General features: G+C 37.7%; 2 protein-coding genes across 3 annotated transcripts in view; one reads left to right on the top strand and one right to left on the bottom strand.

Annotated features, from left to right (window-relative positions):
• The window catches only part of mllt3 (MLLT3 super elongation complex subunit), a 57,003-nt gene extending 44,231 nt beyond the window's left edge, over positions 1-12,772 (bottom strand). Inside the window, exons 1-2 of one of the 2 annotated variants that reach the window (XM_065275449.1) lie at positions 12,703-12,772; positions 10,166-10,346 (exon numbers count right to left, since the gene is read on the bottom strand). In XM_065275449.1, the coding sequence (XP_065131521.1) occupies positions 10,166-10,262 (97 nt within the window). In that variant the 5' untranslated portion in view covers positions 10,263-10,346; positions 12,703-12,772. Of the gene's footprint in view, positions 1-10,165; positions 10,347-10,776; positions 10,935-12,702 lie in introns of those variants that run through there. The other variant, XM_065275448.2, reaches the window with a different exon arrangement.
• The window catches only part of focad (focadhesin), a 68,162-nt gene continuing 54,099 nt past the window's right edge, over positions 11,671-25,733 (top strand). The window contains exons 1-4 of the mRNA XM_073813366.1: positions 11,671-11,765; positions 13,775-13,846; positions 13,949-14,023; positions 16,731-16,885. Coding sequence (XP_073669467.1) covers positions 13,790-13,846; positions 13,949-14,023; positions 16,731-16,885 — 287 coding nt within the window. The 5' untranslated portion in view covers positions 11,671-11,765; positions 13,775-13,789. The remainder of the gene's footprint in view (positions 11,766-13,774; positions 13,847-13,948; positions 14,024-16,730; positions 16,886-25,733) is intronic.

A 25,733-nucleotide genomic window follows, 5' to 3' on the forward strand; every position in this document is an offset into this window, starting at 1 on the left:
AGCATCATAACAACCAAAGCGTTTAGCTGAAAAAACGCTGGAAAGCGCCCACAGTTGGTGTCCGCCTGCCGTTTCCAGCCGCTCCTATAGTCGGATTCACGATTTTACATTTCCTTTGGTGTGTATGTGTATTAGTACATGTTAATGATGTGCAAAAGGTACAAACCCCAAAGTAAACGATGACGCGAGTTATCGTCTCCAACTTAAGTCTCTTGACTACAACAAACACACGGATTGTAGTCAACAGTTTACTTAATGGGCTTGTTGACGTAGACCGACATTATCATAATTCCTCCCGCTTAGGACTCAGCCTGTAAGTTAACTCCTGTTAGCACTGCATTGTGAGCGAATCTTTCAAACATAATAAGGAGCATCACATTTTCGGCTGACATCAGAGGTATTTAGGCCAATCAGGGACACAGCACTTTTCTAGGGCCCTATAAAATCCGTTTTATTTTTTCCCATCTCTGCATGTGCGAGCGAAAGAGAGACAGAGAGCGGCGGACATGCAGATGATTATATTTTAAACGCAAGGGATAGTTTGCCTCAGCTCGCTTAAAACTCGTTAAACTGAACAAATACATGAGGATTTGTGTTCGGACTTTGGACAGATGCGAGAGCGCGTGCATGTGAGAGAGAAACAAAACTTACAACGCAACAAAACTTACAAAATAACAGTTCTCTGGTCATGCTTAGCATTGAATTTCTTTTTTTTTTCGCTGACGAAAGCAGAGTCGTGGAAAGCGCTTCGCCATGGTTTCCGTGTGGGTCTAAAATGACGGGAGGGGGTGTGTCGCCCTGATCTGCTTCCCCCGGTCTCCATTTCCCACAGACATACGTTCTTCTCCCACACAAAAACAGAATTTCATTCAAAATATGTAAAATTCCGCAAAATTTCGCGTTTACACTAGATTCCGTGTTAATTTGCCAATTCCGCGATTCCGTCCGCGATTCCGTGATCGCGGAAATTATAGGGCCCTACTTTTCAAATCGATGAGTTTTGTACAAAATCAGTGCATTTCAAAAAGACAGTATATCTGGAGCTACAACAATGTACGGTAGGCTATGTGGAAACAATGTGTTTTTAACCATAAACTACTCGAACACATCATATTATATCAAATACACAAAATAACTTTTTTTAGCAATGAAATAGGTGCACTTTAAACTCTTTGGTGCACACGCTCCCTAACCCACTCTGCAGATGATAAATTCACTCAACCTTTTAACCTGCATTTATATAGCATACATACATTAATATTTTTTTCATTAGATTACAAATTAAACTAGAGAATTTTAAATATGAATAAAGTAGACTTCTCAAAGTATGAAATAAAAGGAAAACTTTGTGTCTTTGAATTCCTATCGCACTGTGCGTTTTAACTTGAATGAAAATCAGGGACATTTTTGTTATTTTAGTCAGCAATGTCTACACAAATTTGTGGCCTCAAAGAATTCAGACAGCCCTGTAGATTTCCACAGAACTGAAACATCAGTCACTCAAAGTGCCATTCTCCTCTGATCCTCACATTTGCTTATAAAATACATCGGCTTATTTGATTATTCTTTAGAAATACAGAACTCTCAGCTGTAGTTTTCTTCATGACTTTTCCAGTATAGTTTTTCCAGCCAAATTTTCGGGTCAATCTTCTTGTTTTCTGCCAAGTGGACAATGACCGCAGCAGGATTCCCTCTCAGTGAGAGCAGAGAATTGTGGGACACATCACTGTCATTTGGTGATGACTGAGAATAGATGTGGCAATAAATCTTTTAACCAAACCACGTCTACACATTTGCATGTGATCTTTTAACCACAGTGAAGAATTCAAAACTAGCTTAGCCCCAATGTTTGAATAATTTCTGAAATCACCCATTCATGGAATTCATTCTTACCTGCTTCAGTGTTGATCAAAATCTATTAGGGCAAATTCACATTTGAATTTTGCAGATTAAAGACCATTAGACATATTTGGGATGTTTGGTTTATATGAACACCGTTCTTCTGTTTCACTCTCCTCCAACCAACCTGCTAAGTCCACCACAACCTCCAAAAAAACTGAAGACACACATTTTCTGTATACACTTCAGTGTATATGAAGAACTGGTATGAGGCTGTATAAAAAAAGTTACTTGGTATATTGTGCTTACTGCTTGCTTTAGAGGCAAAATATTAAATACTCCCTCATTTGTACATCACTTTGAACAAAAGTGTCTCACTTGCAAACCACACCAAGGCCTGCCCATAATGGTGGACTAAATAGTTAATGTGAATGGTGTGCTCCACTGTTGGTATGAAAGCAATATAAACTACTTAACACGAGTGAAGCACTCTCGATGAGGAATAATTTGGCCGTCGGCCGCACAATCATTATCCTCACTATCAGGGAGAAAGATAAACGTGGGGATTATTTCTGTCCTTCACAGCAGAAATCGTCTTTGACAAGTCCGTCAGAGTTGTTACTCAGCAACAGGTGTAAAGTGTCATGTTCATGATGATGTTGGACACATATTATGCTTTTAACCCAAATACACAAAGCAGAGGGCAAGGGATTGTTTTATTTTACCTTTATTTAATGATGCTTCAAAAAAAATCTCACAAGATAATGTTCATATTGGCGCACAATGTTATGCCAAATGACCTGCATTCTCATGATACATGGCTTGCATTCTGCCACAAATACGAACAAATGCGAGGGTAAACTCCAGTGTCCAGGACTGCAGTAAAGAAGAGAAACAAATGCTTTATGGCATGCACACATACAAAAGAAAAAAAACTGAGTAAAAGAATTGCCAACAGACAGTTCTTACAAACCATACCTCAATAAACCACTTCCTCCCCCAGTCTCCCTCTTATCCCCCCCCAAAAAAAATTAGCATTTATGGCGGAGTTCCTGTTTTGGACTGCTGCTCACAAGTGAATGCTGTCTCTCCCTCCTTCACCTCCTCTTCCGCTCCTTTTATGCCAGAGAAGAGGCAGTCTGGAGTTTCATGGCTGCAGAGCCCTTTGTGCATCATCTGTACAAGGTGGTATAGTTTTTGCGGCACTGTAACCGGGTCGTTTCTGAAGCCTTGTTAGTTACCATCTACTTTTCGGTTGCTGTCTTTCTGAACGATCAAGGAGATCAGAGAACTTTTTTGAACTGTACCAAATTTTGGCCATACTGTAGCCTTATATGTGGATATTTTTATTATTGTCATTTATTATGCCTTTACCTAGAGTATCTATCAAACTTTAACAATATTTTAAATATTACACTAAACCATGAGGTTTGTAAAAAGGATTTTTGCTTTGTAGAACCTGAACTATTAATACAGTGGATACAAAGCATCCAAAACTAATCACTGCAAAAAATAAAATGCAGCATGAAGTCAATTCAACCTACGATTTTAAGTTTTGACTTGTGATAAGTTGACATAACATAAGTTAAAACTTTTCAACTTGTTTTTATAAGTTAAAGTAACACAAAAATATAATGTGTGTTGTTTTCTTATTTTTTTTTCCTCTCATTTTTGTTTTCTTATTTTATTTTACTTTACTTGTTGATGTGTTTTATTATTGTTTAAAATGTTAACCTACACGAAAGCAGCCAAGCTAAAATAAAAAATATAGTAGTCAACATTTGAAGTGGATCAAAAACATTCATCAAAGTCGTCCTAAGACTAGAACGGGTACTGGGTATTGGTTTTAAGAAAACTTTTAGGAAAGGTTTTGATCCACTTCAAATGTTGACTAGTGTATATAATAAATATTACAATTGAGACTAGTAATAGAATGTATTGTGGCGGGCACCTCACTAACTCTGTGCGGGCAACTGGTGCCCGCAGGCACCATGTTGGACACCTCTGCAAGAGAGAATCCATTCAGGAAGTAGCCTGTCCGAGATAATGCTTTGGTTTTTATATTTTACATTTATAAATATCTACATACTGACCCAAAAATATTACATTCCACTAGGTAAATCATTATGACAGAAGGACAATAATTTGCTGGGTTATAGCTGACAGGTGCGTGAACGCAAGAACTCTAAACTCATCACCAACCTGCAAACAGGGCTCCAGACTGCCACCAAATGGTGGCATTTTGCCACCAAAATTTGAGAGTGTGCCACTGAATTTTACATCCAGTCGCACATGTGCGACCAGTAAATGTAACCTTTTTTTCTGATGTGACAATTTGAAACAGCACATTGTACTTTCTGCATCTATCATCAAAGTACATATTAGTTATACAGTGGAAATTTGTAGATAATGTTATAATTTGGTTAGCATGTTGTTTTATGGTGTGTGCCCCTAAAATTTTCAGTTGGGGGCCACTGTGCTCCTAGTAAAAAAAGTTAGTCTGGAGCCCTGCGCGAAATATGATCTATGCATGCAAGCTCATTTTGCATGTAATACTCTTATACGATTTTCACAGTAACCCCGCAAAAACATACTACAGCAGATTTAAACATTTCCACAATAATTGCGATAAGAGACTGAAGTGACATGAAACTAACACAGGTTTGCATGAAATTGATTCCTATGAAGACAGAACGCTTCGATTAACCAATCATTAAGTATTTCAAAAAGCTGTTTAATAATTGGAGGTAGACTGCTTGATACATAATGTCGTATTGATTCACATGGCACTGCAAGATTTAAGAATTTCGTTTTTACATGCCCCAAACATTTGACATAGAAAACGGGTCAACACTGACGAGCTGACAGCAGCCATGCCTTCACAGTTTAATGATATGTGCATGGTTAAAAGACCACTGCAAGTTCCTGCCCAGGGTACAGATTTGACAGGCATGATGGGAAATGGAAATGTGTGACAGCAGTTATACTCCCCAATTGGAAGAATTTATTCCACATGTAGGGAAAGACATATCATGTAATACAGCCAGACAGACCCAATTATTTTAGCTGGGTGTGTGTGTGCTGCTGAACAAGAAAATGGCAAGACTGCAAGATGCTCAACAGCTCACCATGCCAGAAATGAAATCGCAGTTAATGACTGCCTATAACACGTACAATAATAACGTGGTTGACGTGGAAAAGTGTTTTGAAAATGACGATAATGAAAATTCAGAAATGAATTCCTCATACTGTAATTGATAATTTGTATACAGTAGTGCCACTTCCAAAATGTCATTTTCTTAACCCAAGAAATTGATGTAGACAGCTCAGATGATCACATTGAGAAACGATCAAACTCAAAATATAAAGGCATTTGGCATCAAACCTTCCCTTCTAAAAGCAGTACTCTTCTTTGCAAAAATATGGTCACAATCAAGTTTGCTGTTAACTAGTCTCAAGTAATCAGATATTTGATCAGTGACGGCCAATGACTTTCAAGAGAGCACGATGCGAAGCTCATCAAAACATGTATTTAGCCCGTCATGTGTGTGGCTCGTAATTTCAAAACGTGTTTGGCATGTCATGTTAAACCTTTGTGAATCACGTCATGTCAAAATACGTGCCTGCTGCAGATGCTACGAAGGGGTTTATGATGAACAGACACTCGCAATTACCAGATATCATGTGTAATCAGAGTTTAGTGTTACGTTAGGGCGCACTCACATTATCCAAACCAAACCATGCCCCAGCACGATTGTCCCCTCTCCCTACTCACCCGGAAGCACGCACTCACACTGTACTGTTATCGATCTGAGCCCAGGTGCGCTTTCGTCATTAGGATGCAATCGTTTTGAAAAAAGCTTCAAAACAAAAAAAGCTAAAAAAAGTTTTTTATTCTGAGTCGTTTGGTGCGTGATAACACACAGCCCTCTCAAATGCCATCATAATGCTTAGTTGGTCTGTCATGTGTACAGCTCAGACATTCATGTAACCCTCCTGTGCGCAACAAAAGGTTTTTACAAAGGCAGGTGAAGGTGAGTGGTCACGCAATTGATGTCTCTCATTTTGACCTGAGCTCTGGCGCGATTTCAGATCACACTGCGCGTTCTGAGCCCAAGTAAACCACGCTAGAGTCCACCTCCGCAAGCCGGCCAGGGTGCGACTAACCAAACCACAGGTACAGAGCTATCGCACTAGTCAAACGAACCAGGCTTTGGGGGTCAACCGTGCCCAAGGATGGTTCGGTTTGGATAGTGTGAGTGCACCCTTAGTGTCTTGTGAGTAGGGATGCACCGAAAGGAAAACTGTTGTCTGAAGCAGAATAAAATGAAACACTCTGCAAAAGGCTTAATACTGAATTTTTTACTGAAGGTTGTGGGTTCGACTGTGCCTATGTTCGCATACACACATAAAAAAACACACTATACAGGAAGAGAGACCTTCTGACTGACATGTACAGGGAGTACCTACAGTTAGTTTTCTTTTAACATGCCATTTAGGGGGGTTATCTAAAGTGGATTAAACCAGTATTTACATCAAATTTAAAGACAGCATCACACCTCATTGGGTTTTGGAACACAGCTATGCATCGTATACAATTTCACAAACGAATCAAAGGTTTTGGAAACAGAAGTAATCTGTCACTGAAAACAAAAGACACTCCTCCGAATTCGCCCCCATGTCTACAATTTCATAAATCATACTTTTGTCAAAATAAAATTCCTACGCTCCTTAATTTCACTCTGCAGGGAGTCCGTTCATCTGCCTCCCTAGAATGGATCGCTTCCCGTTGAGGGGAAGAGGTCTCGCAGGCACACAGAGAAGGGGCGGGAAGGAAGGCAGCCCCCATTTACATCTAAGCCATACCTTGCCTGAGGGGGAACTTAGAATAAGACACTAACATAACCCCAACGTCTGATCAGACTGTCAATAAATTGGACTCAAAGTAAAAAGGCTTACAAATTCCACTGAAGACATCTATGGGAAAGATGGTTTTGGATAAACACTGACCTGACCACAATCTGACCACAAGAAATGGGGGAGCAGAGTACCACTTTTGGCACTCATCTCAGTGTTCTGATAAACCACCTCATCCCGTACTTCCAGGAAGAGATATCAACTTTTTATTAGCGGTGAAGCATCATGCATACATCTTCAAACCTGAAACCCTAAGTACAAAGTCTTATGTTTTTCCATCACCTAGCAATGACCTAGAACAGCTTGATAACCAGATGACCACCAAGAACAATTTTGTGGAATTTTAAACAACTTTTTTCCAAACTATTTTTAAGAGTATTATCTGCTTCCATATGGGTTTCAACATGTATGATGAATAGTTTTGTCATGTTTTTATAACAAGGACAACAGTCAGTCTGTGTGGGTAGTGGTATCTTAGTAAAGTATGTGTCTACAGTCCTATGCAAAAGATAATTTTTATGATTTTAATTTATAAATATTTGTGGTTTGGATCAGCAATTTTATTTTGATCGATCAAATAACTGAAGGACATATTTCAGATGTGAAATTAGGTTTATTGGATTTACAGAAAATGCGCACTGGGCACACGCATACTACCCCATAAATTCGGCTGGGTTATTTTAAACCCAATGCTGGGTAAATATTGGACAGAACACTTGTTGGGTCATAATGCTGGGTTTTTGTAAACCAAACCATGAGCGGAAATAACCCAGCATTGCATTGAATCAACACAGGATAGGTTTATTTATTAACCCAACATGTGTTCTTCTGTCCCATATTAACCCAGCACTGGGTTAAAAAAATAACCAAGCAGAATTTAGAGGGTTTACTATACTATACTACACTACACTGATAACTAACTGGCTTTGGATTATCAACCATGCTTGGCTAAAAAGAAATTATTTTATACTTCTAGAAATCAACCAAAAGCCAGACAAATCTTTTATTTGCGTGTATTTTTCTAACCTGCCATAAATGGCTTCAGGTAAAATGAGCGTTTATGTTCCACAGGATTTGTTACCCTTATGGCTAAAAAAAAAAATGAAATGAGAAAGAAGGGGACTTACTGCACCAGAACAGAAAATTCTCCAGAGTAAAAGGACTTTAAGTGTGTGTGTGAGCAGCTGTTCCTTTGGAGCAGTATAGTGAGACTGTTGGTATTAAATTGTCAAACACAGGCCTATCTGTGTGCAAGGTTTCCCTCTAACTTCCCCTGAGCTCGTCTCAACACCAGCTAACACTGATCAAAGCCCTGAGGAGGAGGGGGGTTGAAGGGGGTGACGTATCCTCCAGAGACCCCAAATAATAAGCCTGACTGTTTATCTAACAAGAGCACCATAAATTGTGCCTGAGACCGGGTGTAAGAAAGTAGGTTTTGTTTAGCCATCCCCTTAAACTGAGAGTCCTGTTGTCAATTATCTGCCCAGTATGCAGAAAACCTCATGGGCTATTTACTGATGTCTATAGTATTCATGGCTTGAATAAAGAATATAAATATTTAAACTGTTTATTCATCAACATTTTGTAAAGCTAAAAATATTTTAAAAAACAAATATAAAAGTAAATCCTGTTCCAAGGGCACATCTACAGGTATGCACATAAAACACTGCAGTTAAACCCCTCTTTCCTTAGATCATCTTAGACCAAACCCTCTGTCAATTCGTTTATAAACAATCCTTAACCAAACACTTTGAAAAGGCACACAGGAAGTACTTAGACATCAAATTTGTAACAGCACAAAAATATTTAAGGGTGCATACTTTATACTTCTAAGGGCGTGCTTGGAGGAGTCTTCTATCATAGGACAGGATTTATTAAAGGTTAAGTATCCCCCTGCTGTCTTTGCATTTTTTTTCAGCAGGCCCTTCCAGACATTTGTCAAAGAACAGGAGGAAGTGTTGTAGGTTCAAGCTAACCTACATTTGGTCTACACCTTGCCGTAGAACTTTAAAGTGTGTTTTTGGGGTGGTTTCCAAATCAGCCCTTGATTTACAGTCAGCTTGAGAAAATAAATATAGCAGGGAGCTTTTCAGATACAGCTGGTGAGACGACATTGTTTAGATAAAATGTTAAATGTGCTGAAATTCTAATGAATGAACGGTGAGCTGGTGTTTTGGAGCACACATCTCCTTCAGGAAATACTCTCATTGAATTTGTGTGAACTATGGGTGGACATAGGGTACTATTTCCCAAAGGAATTAGGACAATTTGCATGCTTTTATTTGAAGCTATGCAACTGTAAATGCGCACAGAAGCACGCAAACATGGATCCTTTTGATGCAGGTGTTGTACTGATTTTACATCACAGCAATACAAATATTGCAGCAATCAAACGCAGCCTTCCTGGTTACACTGTAGTTACAGTCCAAAAAAGCTCTCCATTCACAGGTTTGTGAGGTAAAACGTGTACTTACTGTTTCAAATAGCGATAATTAACATTTTGCGCACATGCACGCGCTAAACAAAGGACAAGTTCGTGAAGGAAAACCAACAAGATCTAACAACTGTTTTCAATAAAGTGCAAACGTTCGCTTGAAATCTAGCAAGTACACGTAAGAGGTCTTTATTCTTTATTTTCCCTGCACTTCGCATTTGAGCAACCTCATCTTAAACACAGAGGGAGAAACCAGCAAATATTTTAATTAATTCCTTCCTAGTCTTTCATCAGCCGCTATGCCCACCTCCTCTCTTCCGACAACCTCTTTCATCCTCACCGCTCTCTGCCCTATTGTTGGTGCATTGAATTTATTTCTAACAGCGAAGTATCATAACTGTAGTAGGCTACTGTACCAAATCTTACTCGCGTGCTCCAGTGTCCAAACGAATCAAAACTACAGTTTTATTCAATTCCCTCTTGTAAAAGTGAAGAGTTCCCTCTGTGCTCCCTCCGTATTAACAACTTAACAGCTGTGAAGAGAGCTGAAGCTGAACAACAGACAGATCCCAAAAGGCTTTCAAAAGCCTAGTGACAGTGATGAGAAAATACAAAAATGACACACTTGGGTACAAAACAGTACACAAGTGTGCCGCACAATAGGTTAAGCGTCATTATTCCAGCGCTAAATGCGTAACACGTTTGGAAAATGTGATCATCTTAAAAACGCAAGAAATATTAAAAAGAACAATTCACAAATATTTAAACAAAAAAAGCATTTAAAACAATAAAGCCTTCCGACTGTCCATCTCTAAACTTCTTAAGAAATGACAACCACTTTTTTTCGTAAAACCTTACCAAAGATGCCAGTGTGCAACTAAAGAACATCACATCATTCAAGCTCTTTTATTTAGGTTAATATAATCCACAACGAATAATAAACAAATCACTTAAAACAATTGAACCCAAACCTACCTCTTTTTGGTCTCGGAAAACTTTCGTGTAGATGAAATACTACTTTCTCCACGAAATGCTGAATGTTGCTGTGTTCGGGTCCACGGACAAACACCATCCAGTCGTGCGTAAAACCTTCCACGGTGGGTTTCTTTCGGACCTGAGCGCGATGACCGAGTTCCAGTTTCACCTGAACTGCACCCTAAAACATCCAAATATTCACTTCATAATCACAACGCCAATCAATCAGAATAAAAACAACAATTTGCCGGTTTACTCGCGTGTTACAATCCTAGAAACCACTTTGTCGCGGAACAAATATAAATACTAAAAAAAAAAATGCTAAAACAATACGTTTTAGATCTTTAAATGGAAACAGATAATTTCTGAGCATATCCGTAATATCTGTTATAGTATGCACTGCTTTTGTTTAAAATCTTTCAAGCGCATCACTTTTGCAGACGCACTGGAAACGCACTAGGTTTAGTTCTGTTGTACTTGAGTATGCCGATGGAAATATGGCTGGAAAACCCTCATATGCGTCTAATCGCTTTTCCAAACCAGGCGAAAACGAGCACAGGCACTGGAGACCCAAAACACTTCCCCGAATTAGCAGGTAAAGCCCTACTCACCGAACTGGCCATTGTTGAGGCCACGGGATAATGCTATTTCATGGAGAATTTGGTTTAAATAAGGACACCGAGGACTGCAGACGCCCGATGGCGGACATGGTCTTTTAATTGAGCTCTCTGTGCGAGTTTTCAAAGGCTGAGGAGTAAAGTGAGACGCATGCGCGTGAGTGTCAGCGCTCGCACTCGAGTCGCAGCAGTCCGTGCGGTGCACGAGACGAACCAATGGCAGGGCGAGCATGTGGAGAGCCATTCACGGGCTCTTTTTAACCCATGTAAAACCAAGTATTCAGCACCCAGCAACACAGTTATTTATTACGTGCACTAAAGCACTGTTTGACACGGTAAAATATGTTTTTCTGAGTAGTGTTATTTTGTTGTTTTTGATGCTATTTTCTTTTCTATTTACATGTATTGATGTTTACATTTTCTTGTTATTATACAATTAACGTATTTTGTTGCTCTACTGTCTAATTTATGTATTTATGCTGCTACAATCTGCAATACCCAGTCTAATTACAGTATATTCTTTAACTGAAGGACTCTTATAATAGCCTGCTGTTGTTTATAGTATATTCAATTGGTCACTTATTTAAATATAGTCACATTTTTCCTAATTATATTTAAAACATTAAAACAATTATATTTATAAGTAAAACAGCATTGCAATATTTTTTTCATTCCCATTTATATAAGAACCACTTTTAAACTGCTAGTATTATATTTACCTGTATAAGATATAAAAAGTATGCTGTATGAATATTATGTTCATAATAATTCTTTATTTTTGTAAATGACACAAGTAACGCGATATACGCAAATAAAACAATGCATGATGTCGTTTCCCTGGCATATGACGTTAGAATTACGTTTCGCTTTTCAACATTTTTGGTCCATCGCACGCACCGTAGATGCATGTTGCCGGTTGGAGTATTCGGCTAGAAAGTTAATACTGCATCTAAACCTTACCTCAATGTATAGGATTTCTTTGGGTAAGATTTAATATAATGTATGTTGTTTAGTTACTTAAGATTATTCCAATCTGTATATTTTCAATATTTGTAACGTTGTCGTTTAGTGATGTATTAAACAGTTGCTCGATACCAGTATGTCTCGTAAAGAGTTATACAGATAATCCTTTACTTTTTGAGAGTTAATTTATTTAGTATCACTTTACAAAAACCCAACATCTAAAAAGTTGAGAATCAGTATGTACCTAACAGTTAGTTTTAAAATGTACCGTTTCGCTAGTGGTGCAGTTACAGTATCAATTGTTAGCTAAATCGTGGTATTTTATAGTTACTATGGTAGTTCACGACTGCCAATTCATGGACCATGATATACATGGCACTTCAACATACTTAAACGAATAGTTTTACTTTAAACATACTATTATTAACACAGCACACATAAAAACAGAACCATTTTAAAAATTGACATGTTATACTAACTATACAAGTTAACTTAGTTTAGCTAGTCATTCTAACTTAGTACTACTTAAACAATGATGCATTATTGTGGACACACAAGCAGTGCAGAGCAAGCAGTCCAGAGCCAAAGCTTTTGTGCGTGTGGAAAAGCAACCACAGACTGGAAATCCCTGGAATATTTGCAGTTCTATGCTTTGCTAACAAAGGCTCAGCTTGTGTTGTAAACTATCCCATAAACAACTAGCTTGTGAATATAGTTACACAGTCTTCTGTATACTAGAACTGTTTAGGTTACAAAATAACAATTTGTTAATTTACAAGAATACAAGAATATACATAATATATTTAAATAACTCTCAGACTAAAAAGTTTAGTTCCAGTGTTATTTAATGTGTTGCAAAAGTTAAAATACACAGCAACATAAAAATAAACTGCAGGATTTAAACTCTATTACTCGACATAGATGCAATGCCTGAAATCTTGAAATTCAGAATCCTACCTGAGGTCAACGAGCCACTCTTTGCTGTCCGTGTGTCAGTGTAGTAAAACTGTCACGCTGTATGGAAACACAGGAGGTATTTCATCACAGGCACACAGTGCTGGCTTGTCAGATATCAGTCCCAGGAGGGGTGGGGCTGCATTTAAAGGCTTGCCCAGTCTCCCTCTTTCTCCCATATGCCCATTGTATAAACCTGAATTTCCATAAGCCAGTGTCATACACACAAACTGGTTATCTCATTACCTTAAGCCAGGAGTCCATATGAGACAACCTGACATGCCAAAGCCGACGGTCCGCAACTGGACAGTCATTGATGCTTTGGCAAAAGTGACTTGTGAATAATGCATCCCATTGATGTGGTTGCCAAGTGCCATCTGTCACATGGTTGTAACCTCTGATTTTAGATGCAAGAAGACTGTGTCCCTCGGCCTTTATTTTGTTTCACCTTAGATCACATTAGTTTGAAGTGGTATTGGGTTGGTCTAATTTCACTTTAATAGATTGTCTGCCCAAAGGCAGTTTTTGTCGTGTTGCACCTGTTGGTGTGTTTGATCCATTGACACCTGCAATGTGAGAGTGGGTTCAAGATAAGAAGTATCATTGCCCCCAACCTTTGAAGGACAGCTGTGTTCTGTTTAAAAATAGTGTCTGTTTGCACGTCAGTTTCTTTAATTTAGGAAATGAAGGCTGATGCATGCATTTGTGAATTTAAGTTTTATTGACCTTGGTATTGTTTCCAGTTGAAAATGCATTTTAAAGAAATGCTATTTCTTTAAATGTTTTTTGTCTTGAAATCGACATGAAGGTCAAAGTTGAAATCTAAATTAATTCCTAGTCTTGTTGTGCTCTATTCATCTGTGCATGTTAAAAAAAACCTTGTACCAAAACAAAATAACATGCCATGCATGTCTGAATTATTAGCATTTTAACAACATTCCTCCAACAAACCTTCCATGATTTATTAATTCCATGAAGTCCTGCTTTTCATTTTTATCCTTTTACAGAAATATGTCATGTTTGGATTGGAATTTTAATGGGTGGTGGAATTTAAATGGGTACTGTATGTTTGTAGTGATGATTTGTGGAGATGACTGAGAATTTGAAGGCAAGATTTGGATTTCCAAACACCCTCATTCAAGCTCAGGTAATACTGTGAACTGTTTACAATAGAAAAACAAGAAATGCAATTTTCTATGCCAATAAGAAGAGCATCTAATGGTTTAACTCATTTTGCATTCAATTCTAGGCTGTGAGGTCACTGGTGACTGCAGTGCTTAAAGAGAAAGGTCTAAATGAAAAGATCTGTCAGACCAGCACTAAAGTGAGTACATGCTTTTGAATGATACTATTGTGGTTCGTGGTTGTTGTTTTTAATAAGAGTTCAATGTACAATAGAAACAAACTGTACTTCTTTAAAGGGCACCTATTATGCAAAATCCACTTTTACAAGGTGTTTGGACATAATGTGTGTTGGCAGTGTGTGAACACAACCACCCTACGATAAAAAAAATCCATCTGCTCCTTGTTTTTTAATCCCCATTAAAGGGGACATATCACGGAAATCAGACTTTTTCATTGTTTAAATGTTAAAATTGGGTCCCCAGTGCTTTTATCAACGTGGAGAATGTGAAAAAGATCAACCCAGTAACTTTTTGGTAAACCGTTCTCTGCAAGCATGTAAAAAAGGGTAATTGAAATTTGGCTCCCCCTGTGATGTCAGAAGGGGATAATACTGCCCCATAATCTGCACTTTCCAACCACGACATACTGCTCATTTGGATTTAAAAGGACACACCCAAAACAGCTCATTTTTCACCTACAAAGTGCCAATTTTAACATTCTATAATAATTATCTATATGGTTTTTAAGCTAAAACTTCACATACGTACTCTGGAGACACCAAAGATTTATTTTACATCTTAAAAAAGTCTTGTGAAATGTCCCTTTTAAACCAAAGCCATCTCATTAGACATGCCGTTTTGATTCTCTTATCAATGTGAGGTCATATTAATATAGCCCCACCCACTTACAGTCCTGCATTACCATACTGCATGTACCACGAGCCAAGTCTCAAACTCCGGTTCCCTAAAGTGATATGTCAATGCGTAGCCCACTTGCCTATTTGCGCTAATAAGCTACAAGATTCCTAGCCATTTCAGTCCATTTGTGTGGGATTTTTGGGTTGTTTTGTGGAATTATAACGACGCAACACGGGCCTTGCAAAGAGGCTCTTATTTGGCAGGGCAGCATGGGGCAGAACAATTTAGTTAATAATTTATTTTGGACCCAACCCAAAACAAACTGAACAATGGTTCCTAAACTTTTCATTTTGCAACCCACTTAAATAGTTACAATCTATCCTGGGACCCACCAACATATTTTTACATGGAAATATGAGAACACTACACATTTTACTTCTTTTTATTTTCCTTGTCATTTCATTAAAGGATTACTTCACTTTCTTAAAACAAAAAATCCAGATAATTTACTCACCCCCATGTAATCCAAAATGTTGATGTCTTTCTTTGGTCAAGTCAAGAAAAATTTTATTTTTTGAAGAAAACATTCCAGGATTTCTCTCCATTTAATAGGCTGTATTGGTCCCCAATGCAGCTTCAAAGGGCTCTAAACGATCCCAACCAAGGCATAAGCGTTAGGGTGGTCCTTATTTTTCAACTTTTAAAAGTTCATGCTCTCACCACACCAATATGTTTGTTTGAATAAAATAAATAAATAAATTCAATATTAATTAATATTTAGACCTTTGAAGTTTAACACATTCGCGTATTATGAGATACTTTGTGCTAGCATGTATAATTGTTTAATAATATATACTTATGGCAGCAATGGACTTAATTGACCATGCTCCATGCAAATTAAACTACTGTTTTAGTTGTAATATGTCTTTCAAAGCAAGAAAGCTTAAATAAAGCACAATAGACAATATACACTGGGACAATGGCTGAAGCAACACGAAGCAAGTCCACTATATGGTTACTCGGATCAGAAGAGACTGAAATAGCTGGAAAAAAGTTACCCTCAAAGAAGCAAGTTTTATGTGTATTGTGTGTTTTTTAATGGTACAGTTTTTGCAAAAATATGTGATTTCGGAAATATTCAAAGGCTTTGAGCAACCTCTAGATATTGTAGGAACAATTCTTTCAATTTTTATTGATATCCTAATACATTTAGGTGTTAAGAGTTGAACATTTAGAAAAAAAGACCCATTAAAAGGACCACCATTATAAGGGTCTTATCTAGCAAAGCGATTGCCATTTTTAGCAAGACAAATAAAAAATATGTACTTAAATTAAACCACAACTTCTTGTTATGCACTATTCGTGTGACGCGTCAGCGCAACCTCACGTAATGTGTCCCGACGTTGACGTTTCACGAGTGTAGGTCCAGAAAGCTGTTTTCAACCATGATAAGTTAATTCCTAAAGCAGTTATTTTTTTCTTAAAAAGGGTTGTGTTTCTCGTTCCATGTGTTACAGTACTGATCAATCTACAGGTCAATTAGTGCTCTAACACATCCTGAAATTTGCCTTGAGTTTTTCAAAATAAAAGTAAATCGGGTTTAAATGTAAGGAGTTCCTGTCGGGATGGAAGTAACACTTGTTACTTTGTTGAACTGTTGCATTATGTTGAAAATGTATATTATTCTAATTTCATTTAATTTCATTTCATTTTCGTATGTTCATAAAAGTTTTATTCTTAACAATTCAAGTTCGTACTGTCATGTTGCTTTTAAAACTTCAGATGAAACTGAAATTGAAAATGTAATTTAATTATTTTTTGCAAAGATAAATGACAAAATATGTTTGCAGTTACATATTAACAAGGTCATAGTTGTGTATATTTACTAAAAACAAGTGTAACACAAAAACCGGTCTTGTCTTGTTGTGTTACTTTTGACCCACCTGTGTTTTTCTGAAAAATTTTACTTTCGCCCCTGCCCTCCCCTACTTGCTTAGATTTTTGTATCAGCCAATCATTTCACATCAATATTCAATTTTACTTGAACAGGGACGAGCGCTTGAGACGCTATGGGAGCAGTGCAGCAGTGACAGTACTGTCGTCCGCTCAGCTTGCTGCAATGCTCTGGTGCTGCTTGTGGATCAGGGACATGCCGATCTACAGTATGTCCTCAACACCACCCTCAACCTTCTGCCCTCTGCGAGGTAGGCCTCTGTTTGCAGCTGTTAAGGATGTTAAAGAGCCTTGGAACTTGGAACAGTCACAAACATTTCGTTTTGAATGTGTTTCAAGTGACATTCAGTTTGTGAAGTTCATATGTCTATTAGCCTGAAAACAAGGCACTGTAATCTCTTCAGAGTCAATTGAGACAAAGAGCAGTGTCAAACATGTGCTGTAACACTCCATCCACCCTTTCTGATTGGATCTTATCACCATCCTCAAAGCTTTGGCCTCTCCCTTCCCTGAACTTTGTGTTTATACACAGATAACTTATACGTATGAAAGGGTCAGAGCAAGTGTGCTTTTAGCTCAACTGGTAAAGCATGAGCATGGTCTGAATCCCAGGGCTGGGCGATAGAACAATATCTATATGTACCGACGATACACCTTTATCGGTGATGGAGGGTGGGGGTGTTTAATATGACGACTGTTAAGAAAGAAAACTGCATTGGACTACATTACATCTCCACCCTATCTTAAACAGCCTATTATATGCCCTGATAAAGGAGCGTGACGCGAGTGACAAGCAAACAGCCAATAACAAGTGTTGCTGTGGAGCTCGGTAACTTGTTTGTGTCTGACCAGCATCTGAACGATATTGTGTTTAAGCTGTGCATACTTATGGGCCGGGTTTACTTCTTTTCGGCGTTTACACCAGGCGCGTTTAAGGCGTTAAATTCGTGTCTACCGCGTCTAGTTTGCCGCTTGAGCATTTTGAGTTTACTGGCTTCATTCGCGTGTGAAGGCCACGCATGAAATTATAGTCATCGAGACATTCACGCGGAAATTCACGTAGTCTTTCTGTAATCATGTCACTACTAAAGCAAGCTCCTCCTGATTGGTTAACACGGCACATTTTTCCTCCAAAGTTCTATTCAACTTGCGCGTTTCCCACGGCAAAGCTAAATTTGAAAAAGTTCAGAACAAACAACAAGAAACATAGAAAAGGAATCAAACATTATGGTGACGAAAATATTCCAGAGGGAGCATTTATAGAGTTTATTTAACACCAATTTAAAGGCGGAGTCCATGATGTTTGAAAGCCAATGTTGATATTTGAAATCACCTAAACAAACACGCCCCTACCCCAATAGAATCTGGACCTTCTGTTGATAGACCCGCCCCACACATACGCAACCCGGCATTTGATTTGATTTGATTGGCTATAAGTGTGTTTTGGTAGTCGGCCCGTCTCCTTTTCCAAAGCGTTTTTCAAACATCGTGGACTCCGCCTTTAATCTTTATGTAAGATATACACAGTTTTTTGTACTGCTAAACTAAAATTGTTTATTGTTTGCCTTAATAAATTGTGTAAATAAAACATACTTTAAACTTTTTTAAAAGCTTAATAAAATGTATCAATATGATATAACATGTTATGTCGATGATAAACATTTTGTAGGTAGGTGGCAACATGCAAAAAGTGCATTTATAAAGTAGATATGTGTAACTGGTTTAGTTCACAAATATTGCACTATAAATCATATTAAATAAAAGCATCTGCCTCATATGCTGACAGTCAGTATGCTGAAAAGTTAGCATAGTTCTGCTAATACCAATGTTTGAAAACTTGCAAACATTAATGCGAGAAAGGTCCCTCATCATTAAAGAGCACCTATGGTCCAATTCACGAGTTTACATTTCCTTTGGCGTGCAAGCGTCTTGGAAGCGTTTCCAGCCAAAATATATGTCACCTATAGCAACAGCAGCGCGTCCGCGCCGAGTCAGGCATGCTTCTGGTATGTACAGACACAGAAAACGCGAAGCAGCCGCCACGCAACTGACATGCAACAGATACGCCACGCATCCATTGTGTCACCGGCCTTACACCCTGGACGAGACTCTCTTTCGAGCGAACCCCCCACCACAAAATTCTGCACAATATTTGAAAAACACACTTAAGGGAATCCAGTTATTTAACTATTGCAATTACAACAGGAAAAAACTTTTTAAGGTGCACAATCTCCACCAACATTGCCAAAATACAATGAACACAATTCTGCACAAAATATGACAGTTATCAAAACTTGAATAAATATACACTGAATGCATAAATGGGCCAAAAATATATACACAATCAGATACATACAAATGTAACAAGAGCAGAGAGCAACAATAATATAAAATATTAATAATAATATGCAAAAAATAGAGAATAAATATTCTAAATAGCATAACTCCTTTATCACACTATTATAGGAATGAAATAGGTGCACTTTAACACACAACTCAGATTTCTAAAAGCATTTAATTCAGTCATTATTGTGGTGGCCACATGAAAGGGAAAATGTCATTACTGTCACACATGTGCTGCTGCCCACACAATGTACCTATATCATTACACAAAGCTGAATTTTAACATTTTAACACATGTGAATTTATGTGTTTTTGTTTATCATCACAGCTTATCAATAAGGATAGTCAGTAGTTCAGATTTTAATTTGCCCTGCTGAAATTTTCATTGGCAAATGTGAAATATATATATATATATATCATAAAAAAAAAAAATGTTTTATGTAGTTATAATTGCTTAAAGGAACAGTATGTAGGATTGTGGCCAAAACTGGTATTGCAATCACAAAACTTGTGGCTAAAACTGGTACTGCAATCACACAACTGGTGGCCAATACACAAAATGACAACATAAACATCAGTTGAGGGCTGCAACTCCACTTTTTAAATGACAATATCCTGGCCAGACCAGTGTTGTCAGTGATATAAGTATTTGAAATGAAAATGATTTCTTAATCTCTAGTGACATATCAGGGCCATTTTATGATTAATTGATATAAATTTCTTACATACTGTTCCTTTAAATGATAAGTTAAAGTTGCTTAAAAATAGGGATGCACCGATACGAAACTGGTATCGGGTATCGGCCTCGATACCACATTTTCTAAAGTACTCGTACTCGTTAAAAGTCCCCCGATACCTGGAATCGATACCACGGTCTGAGAAATGTTTATGTTTGAGGGGCGTATAAGGAGTTAATGCCTCTTGTGTTGTCCAAAGAGGCAGAGTTTAAAACAAACTGGAAAACGAGTCCTTTGTTTTTTTGTTAAATTATATGACTAAAGCTGTTACCTGTAAATTTAAATCATGTTTTTTTATTAAGTACTCGGTATCGGCAAGTACTGAAATGCAAGTACTCATACTCGTACTCGTATCCCAAAAAAGTGGTATCGGTGCATCCCTACTTAAAAAACATATGTTGATACTTCAAATCAACATATACACTCACCTAAAGGATTACTAGGAACACCTGTTCAATTTCTCATTAATGCAATTATCTAATCAACCAATCACATGGCAGTTGCTTCAATGCATTTAGGGGTGTGGTCCTGGTCAAGACAATCTCCTGAACTCCAAACTGAATGTCAGAATGGGAAAGAAAGGTGATTTAAACAATTTTGAGCGTGGCATTGTTGTTTGTGCCAGACGAGCCAGTCTGAGTATTTCACAATCTGCTCAGTTACTGGGATTTTCACGCACAACCATTTCTAGGGTTTACAAAGAATGGTGTGAAAAGGGAAAAACATCCAGTATGCAGCAGGCCTGTGGGCAAAAATGCCTTGTTCAGGGATGTGATTTTTCCGGATTAATCCGGAATTCCGGATTTTCCGACCTGAAAATGTGACCTACGTGAATCATGCAGATATGTAAAAAAAAAAAAATAAGGGGGGAGGGGGGTATCTCACAGCCGTCGCCATGGTAACCCGGGACGGAACCACAATCGCCGTCCCGCGCAACAGGGCCACACCGGTGGCAGATGACAAAGAGATGCATTTTCTTTCCTTTCCAAGTATCAACAAGGACGTGTTTCTGACCGTTCGCAAATGGCGGATTCACCAATCAGACCCGATCGTTTCTCTCCTCTCTTCTCCTCATTTGCGACGTTTGGCTGTCACTTGCGTGACGCGAAACAAAGCAGCAAACATATACACGTCGGTTTACTTGGTGGATTTGGAGCAGCAATTTTCACAGAAATGAGAGGAAAAACGAGCACCATTGCAGAAAATCCTGGTGGCGACTGAGAGAGGGACGATGCAACAATATTGGTTCCGAAAAAAGGCAAGGAAATAAGTTACCTCATCGAGCCTGGTTTAACCTAACTGAGCATTACATTCGTGCATGAAACCTGATCGACGAACACGGAGGGGCGGGAATCGCGGGACAGAGTGGAGTCTAGAGTGATGTTTCTTCAGGCTCCGGTGTGAATATAAATGACAGACACTTCAACCGCGTTTTCATCACTGCGTTTTCTCTTCTAAAGTTCGGTAAAAACACATAAATGGCTTAAAATCTTGTTTAAGAATCTGTTTTATAATGAGAATCTCTCTTTCAGCGCGCCTCTGTGTGTGTTTGCGCCGCGTGACAGCCGATTTAAATCTGACAGAGTTCGTCACTGTACATTAAAAAATCCCACACGAACATTACAGCGTAAATGCAAGGATTTAGATTGATTTTATATATAACAGATAATCTAGATACATTTACCCTTATAAGTTTTTAAAAACATGGTAATGTTTTAATGTTTTGCTTTAGTGTTTTAATGTCAGACAATCATTGAAATGAGGGAAAAATGAAGAGAAAGACAGCAGATATAGCATCCTTCTTCAGAAAGAGTAGCAAGAAGCAGCCAAACAAATCTTAGTAAAATACATTAAAGTAGCCTTCAAAATTCACATGATTTTCTGGTCTCTATAGTTTTTTCAGCAATAGGAAATATAAATTCTGGTTTCAAAGTAAATTTCAAAAGTTTTATTTGATTAAATAGTTAAAAAAACATGGAGGTTGAATTATGACTTTAAATTGTAAGTTAATCTCAATTCATTTTAATAAAAATTAAATTATTGTAGCAATTGTATGTTATACATTATTCTGATTAACACACTATAATATTTAAAAGTATTTTAAGGTTGGATGATAGAGATTTTATATGCCACCCCAGAGTAACTGCTGGCCCCTGCCTGGCCACCCCTATGAAAAATCCCTTGCTCTGCCACTGATTAGCAAAACACAAAAAATACATTATATTATAAATCTTTACCCAGACAAGTGACTTTTGTGCATGGACAAGTGAAACACAAATTTACTTGTCCGAAGGACAAGTTCCTCAAAAAGTTAATGTCAAGCCCTGATAAACATATTACAACAATTTACGATTAACTAAGAATAATAGTAAACTTCATTATTGTTAATATTGTGACTCTTGATGAGTCTTGATGACGTATGCAGCTTAGAAATGCGACCTCCGGAAGGCTGCAGACTTAGGATTGAGAAACGGCCTCTGTATCATTGTTTGTTTCAAAGGTTTCGTGTGTTTAAAGTTTTAAGGTTGACCAGTTTGATTAAAATAAATAGCACCTGCACTTTTTTGTACAATTACTTCTATTTATTAGTGTCAACCTTCTATTGTTCATGTTTAACAGCTAACAAAGTTACTCATCTACGGGGGTCTAAAATTAGAAAAAGAGACCTTTAAGACACTTTATTATAACTAATGGTCCTGTGTAGCACATTTTACAGATATTTGTATTAAAAAAAAATACTCTGGTAAAAATAGAAGTACTGATTTAACTTCTTTACTCAAGTAAAAGTATCAAAGTACAGGCTTGGAAATTTACTTAAAGTATCAAATTAAAAGTAGCCATGCCTTTAGTTCTTTATAAGCCATTGCCTACATTTTATTTGGATGTCGGCAAAATAGGCCTTCTTTTGACATGAACATTTGCATGTTGCACATTTAGCTGTTAAAGTTGTGTAAAAATGCAAAACAAAAATAAGTTAAAACATATTTTTTATCATGGTTGTTGATATAGAGAGAGGTGGTGATGGAGCAGTGGACAAGACACTTGCTTTTGATTCCCACTGCTACACATCCACCAAATAAGTTGTTATGTGTCATACTGTACAAAAAAGTTGCATGTTGCACATCTAGCTGTAAAATAAATTAAAATGTGTTTTTTTGTTCAAATAAGTTGTTATGGGTCCTACTTTACTATCCATATAGATCCGCCACCAGTTTGATTGGCGTGTGTGGGGGGGTCTCAATATATTTTCCTGCTTTTTTGTCCTTAGCCAATCACATGCCTGCTTGTTGATGCTAGAGGGCAGAGGAGAATGGGCCGACTGATTCAAGCTAATAGAAGAGCAACTTTGACTGAAATAACCACTCGTTACAACCGAGGTATGCAGCAAAGCATTTGTGAAGCCACAACATGCACAACTTGTTGCGGATGGGCTACAACAGCAGAAGACCCCACCGGGTACCACTCATCTCCACTACAAATAGGAAAAAGAGGCTACAATTTGCACAAGCTCAACAAAATTGGACAGTTGAAGACTGGCAAAATGTTGCCTGGTCTGATGAGTCTGGATTTCTGTTGAGACATTCAGATGGTAGAAGTCAGAATTTGGCGTAAACAGAATGAGAACATGGATCCATCATGCCTCGTTACCACTGTGCAGGCTGGTGGTGTATTGGTGTGGGGGATGTTTTCTTGGCACACTTTTGGCCCCAGGGTTCCCGCGGGGTCTTAAAAAGTCTTAAAAAGTCTAAAATTCAGAATGTTAAATTTAAGGCCTTAAAAGGTCTTAAAAACACCCAGATTTTTATCCCAGGTCTTAAATTTAATTTACCCAAGTCTTAAATTTCTTACCTCTTTTCATTCCCAAAAAGCGTTGTCCACAGAAAATTTAATAGTAATTTAAAACGCTTAAGAACTAACTTAATCAGTGGCGGAGGCAGAAAGTGTATGATGGTGGGTCTCTAAAAAGAAACGCTCCGCCCTTTGTCATAATCCACGCAAATCGTGCCATAAGCTATATTTCAGGTGTTGTGATCTGACTGTTTACTGTGGGTTTGGCGAGAAACAATCCTTAAACTTAGTTCTGTATAAGCAAAAATCTTTTTTGGGGTAATTTATAAGCCCGTGGCTTACCTGAGCATTTGCCAGGTTCTGAAACATAGAGGACACAGAAGCGAACAAAAATCAATGCTGCTTTATTGAAAATCAACTTAAACAGTCGGGCCGTCGAGTCACAAGCCACCAACAGCGTGTCAACTTTAGTGTTACACAGTTTTATATTTTAGACTTTAATATTGCTCTTTGCTGCGATGCACTTGAACCTAACACGCTTTCCCTTCAGCTCTCCACAAACAGCAGCGATTGGCAGACGGAAAGCAAGAAAGTACCGTAATAAACCATATATTTCAAAAAAGTGCAAGTGTCTTCTTTTAGGAACAATTCAAACTTTTTGATTGCGCAAATGCTTCAGGAGTTACGGTTAAATGAACAGCGGTAAAATCAGCCCTTTCGCATAGGCAGGCTGCTGCATACGGCATCGCCTGGTTTATTTAAGTTAACTGAGCATTACATTCGCAAGTCATAAGCATATTGCAACAATTAACGATTAACTAAGAATAATAATCAATATTTTAAAGTTAATTTCAAAGTTAATATTCTGAAATAAGACCATTTCTGAAATAAGAAATGCGACCCTTCGGAGGCTACAGCCTTCGGATTGAGAAACGGTCTTAGTGGATAACGTTAGCAACACATATCAAACAGCCTTTTAATGGTAAATTTCATTTTCTTAATGCAGATTCATCCGTTATTGTGTAATTAGAGAGGCTATTAAACCTGATGGCAGCATATAGTGCATATTTATGCATAAAACGTATGGGTGGAGTGTTTTTTTGGCTCTGTGATTCTGTATTCAATTAAATGCAATAACAGTTACATTAATTTATTAATAACTTGTATTAATAAAATGCATATATTAATGCTTTTAGGGATTAATAATAATTGAAAGTGATATTTTGTTCTTTGTATATTTATAAACAGGCACAAGATATATACACAGCACACAGTCAGTTGTACATTAAACATTATGGGGTGGTTTCCCGGGCAGGGATTAGCTTAAACCAGGACTAGGCCTTAGTTTAATTATGACATATAACTAGTTTTAATAAACATGCCTTACTAAAACCATTACTTGTGTGCATTTTGATGTATTTTAAGATATGTCAGTGCAAATTGTTTTCAAGTTTGGAAAGCTCTTAAAACTAGTCTTATCCCTGTCTGGGAAACCTCCCCTATAAGCTTATTTACTACAGAGTGTGATGCATTTTAAAGCTTTAAAGTTGTATGAGGCAGTGTAAAACTAGGCACAAACCCGCAGCTGACCATACTAACTGATCTAATATTAGTGAATTTTATTTGTCAAAAAACATTGTTGATAGAATTTTACAAAAATACTACTTACACATATTAGTGTGATGTATAAATATTGTAAATCAATGCATTTCTTGACTATTAATTAAGAAAAATCACAGCTCTTTGCCTCTAACTAAATGTATTTCAATGGCTCACTATGAGCCATTTTAGGGCTTCCATTGTCAGAAGTCTCTTCCTAAAGGGCTATGGGTAAAATTTGTTGGCGCCAACACTCGCGGTCTAATAGAGTTAAGCATAATGTATTTCCATGTATTTTGATTATCTGTTTTAAAACTGCGTTCATTTTATATTTTTCTATAACTGAATCAATAAAAATAGAACGTTTTAAGAATTTCTGAGATCATTTGAATGCTTCTAGTAATGTGTCGTGTTGGTCTTAAATTTTACTCATAATGGTCTTAAAAGGTCTTAAAAAGGTCTTAAATTTAACTTGCTGAAACCTGCAAGAACCCTGTGGCCCCTTAGGGCCAGTTGGGCATCGTTTAAATGCCACGGCCTACCTGAGCATTGTTTCTGACCATGTCCATCCCTTTATGAGCACCATGTACCCATCCTCTGATGGCTACCTCCAGCAGGATAATGCACCATG

Source organism: Paramisgurnus dabryanus, chromosome 2, assembly GCF_030506205.2.
Source record: "Paramisgurnus dabryanus chromosome 2, PD_genome_1.1, whole genome shotgun sequence".
Taxonomy (NCBI): domain Eukaryota; kingdom Metazoa; phylum Chordata; class Actinopteri; order Cypriniformes; family Cobitidae; genus Paramisgurnus; species Paramisgurnus dabryanus.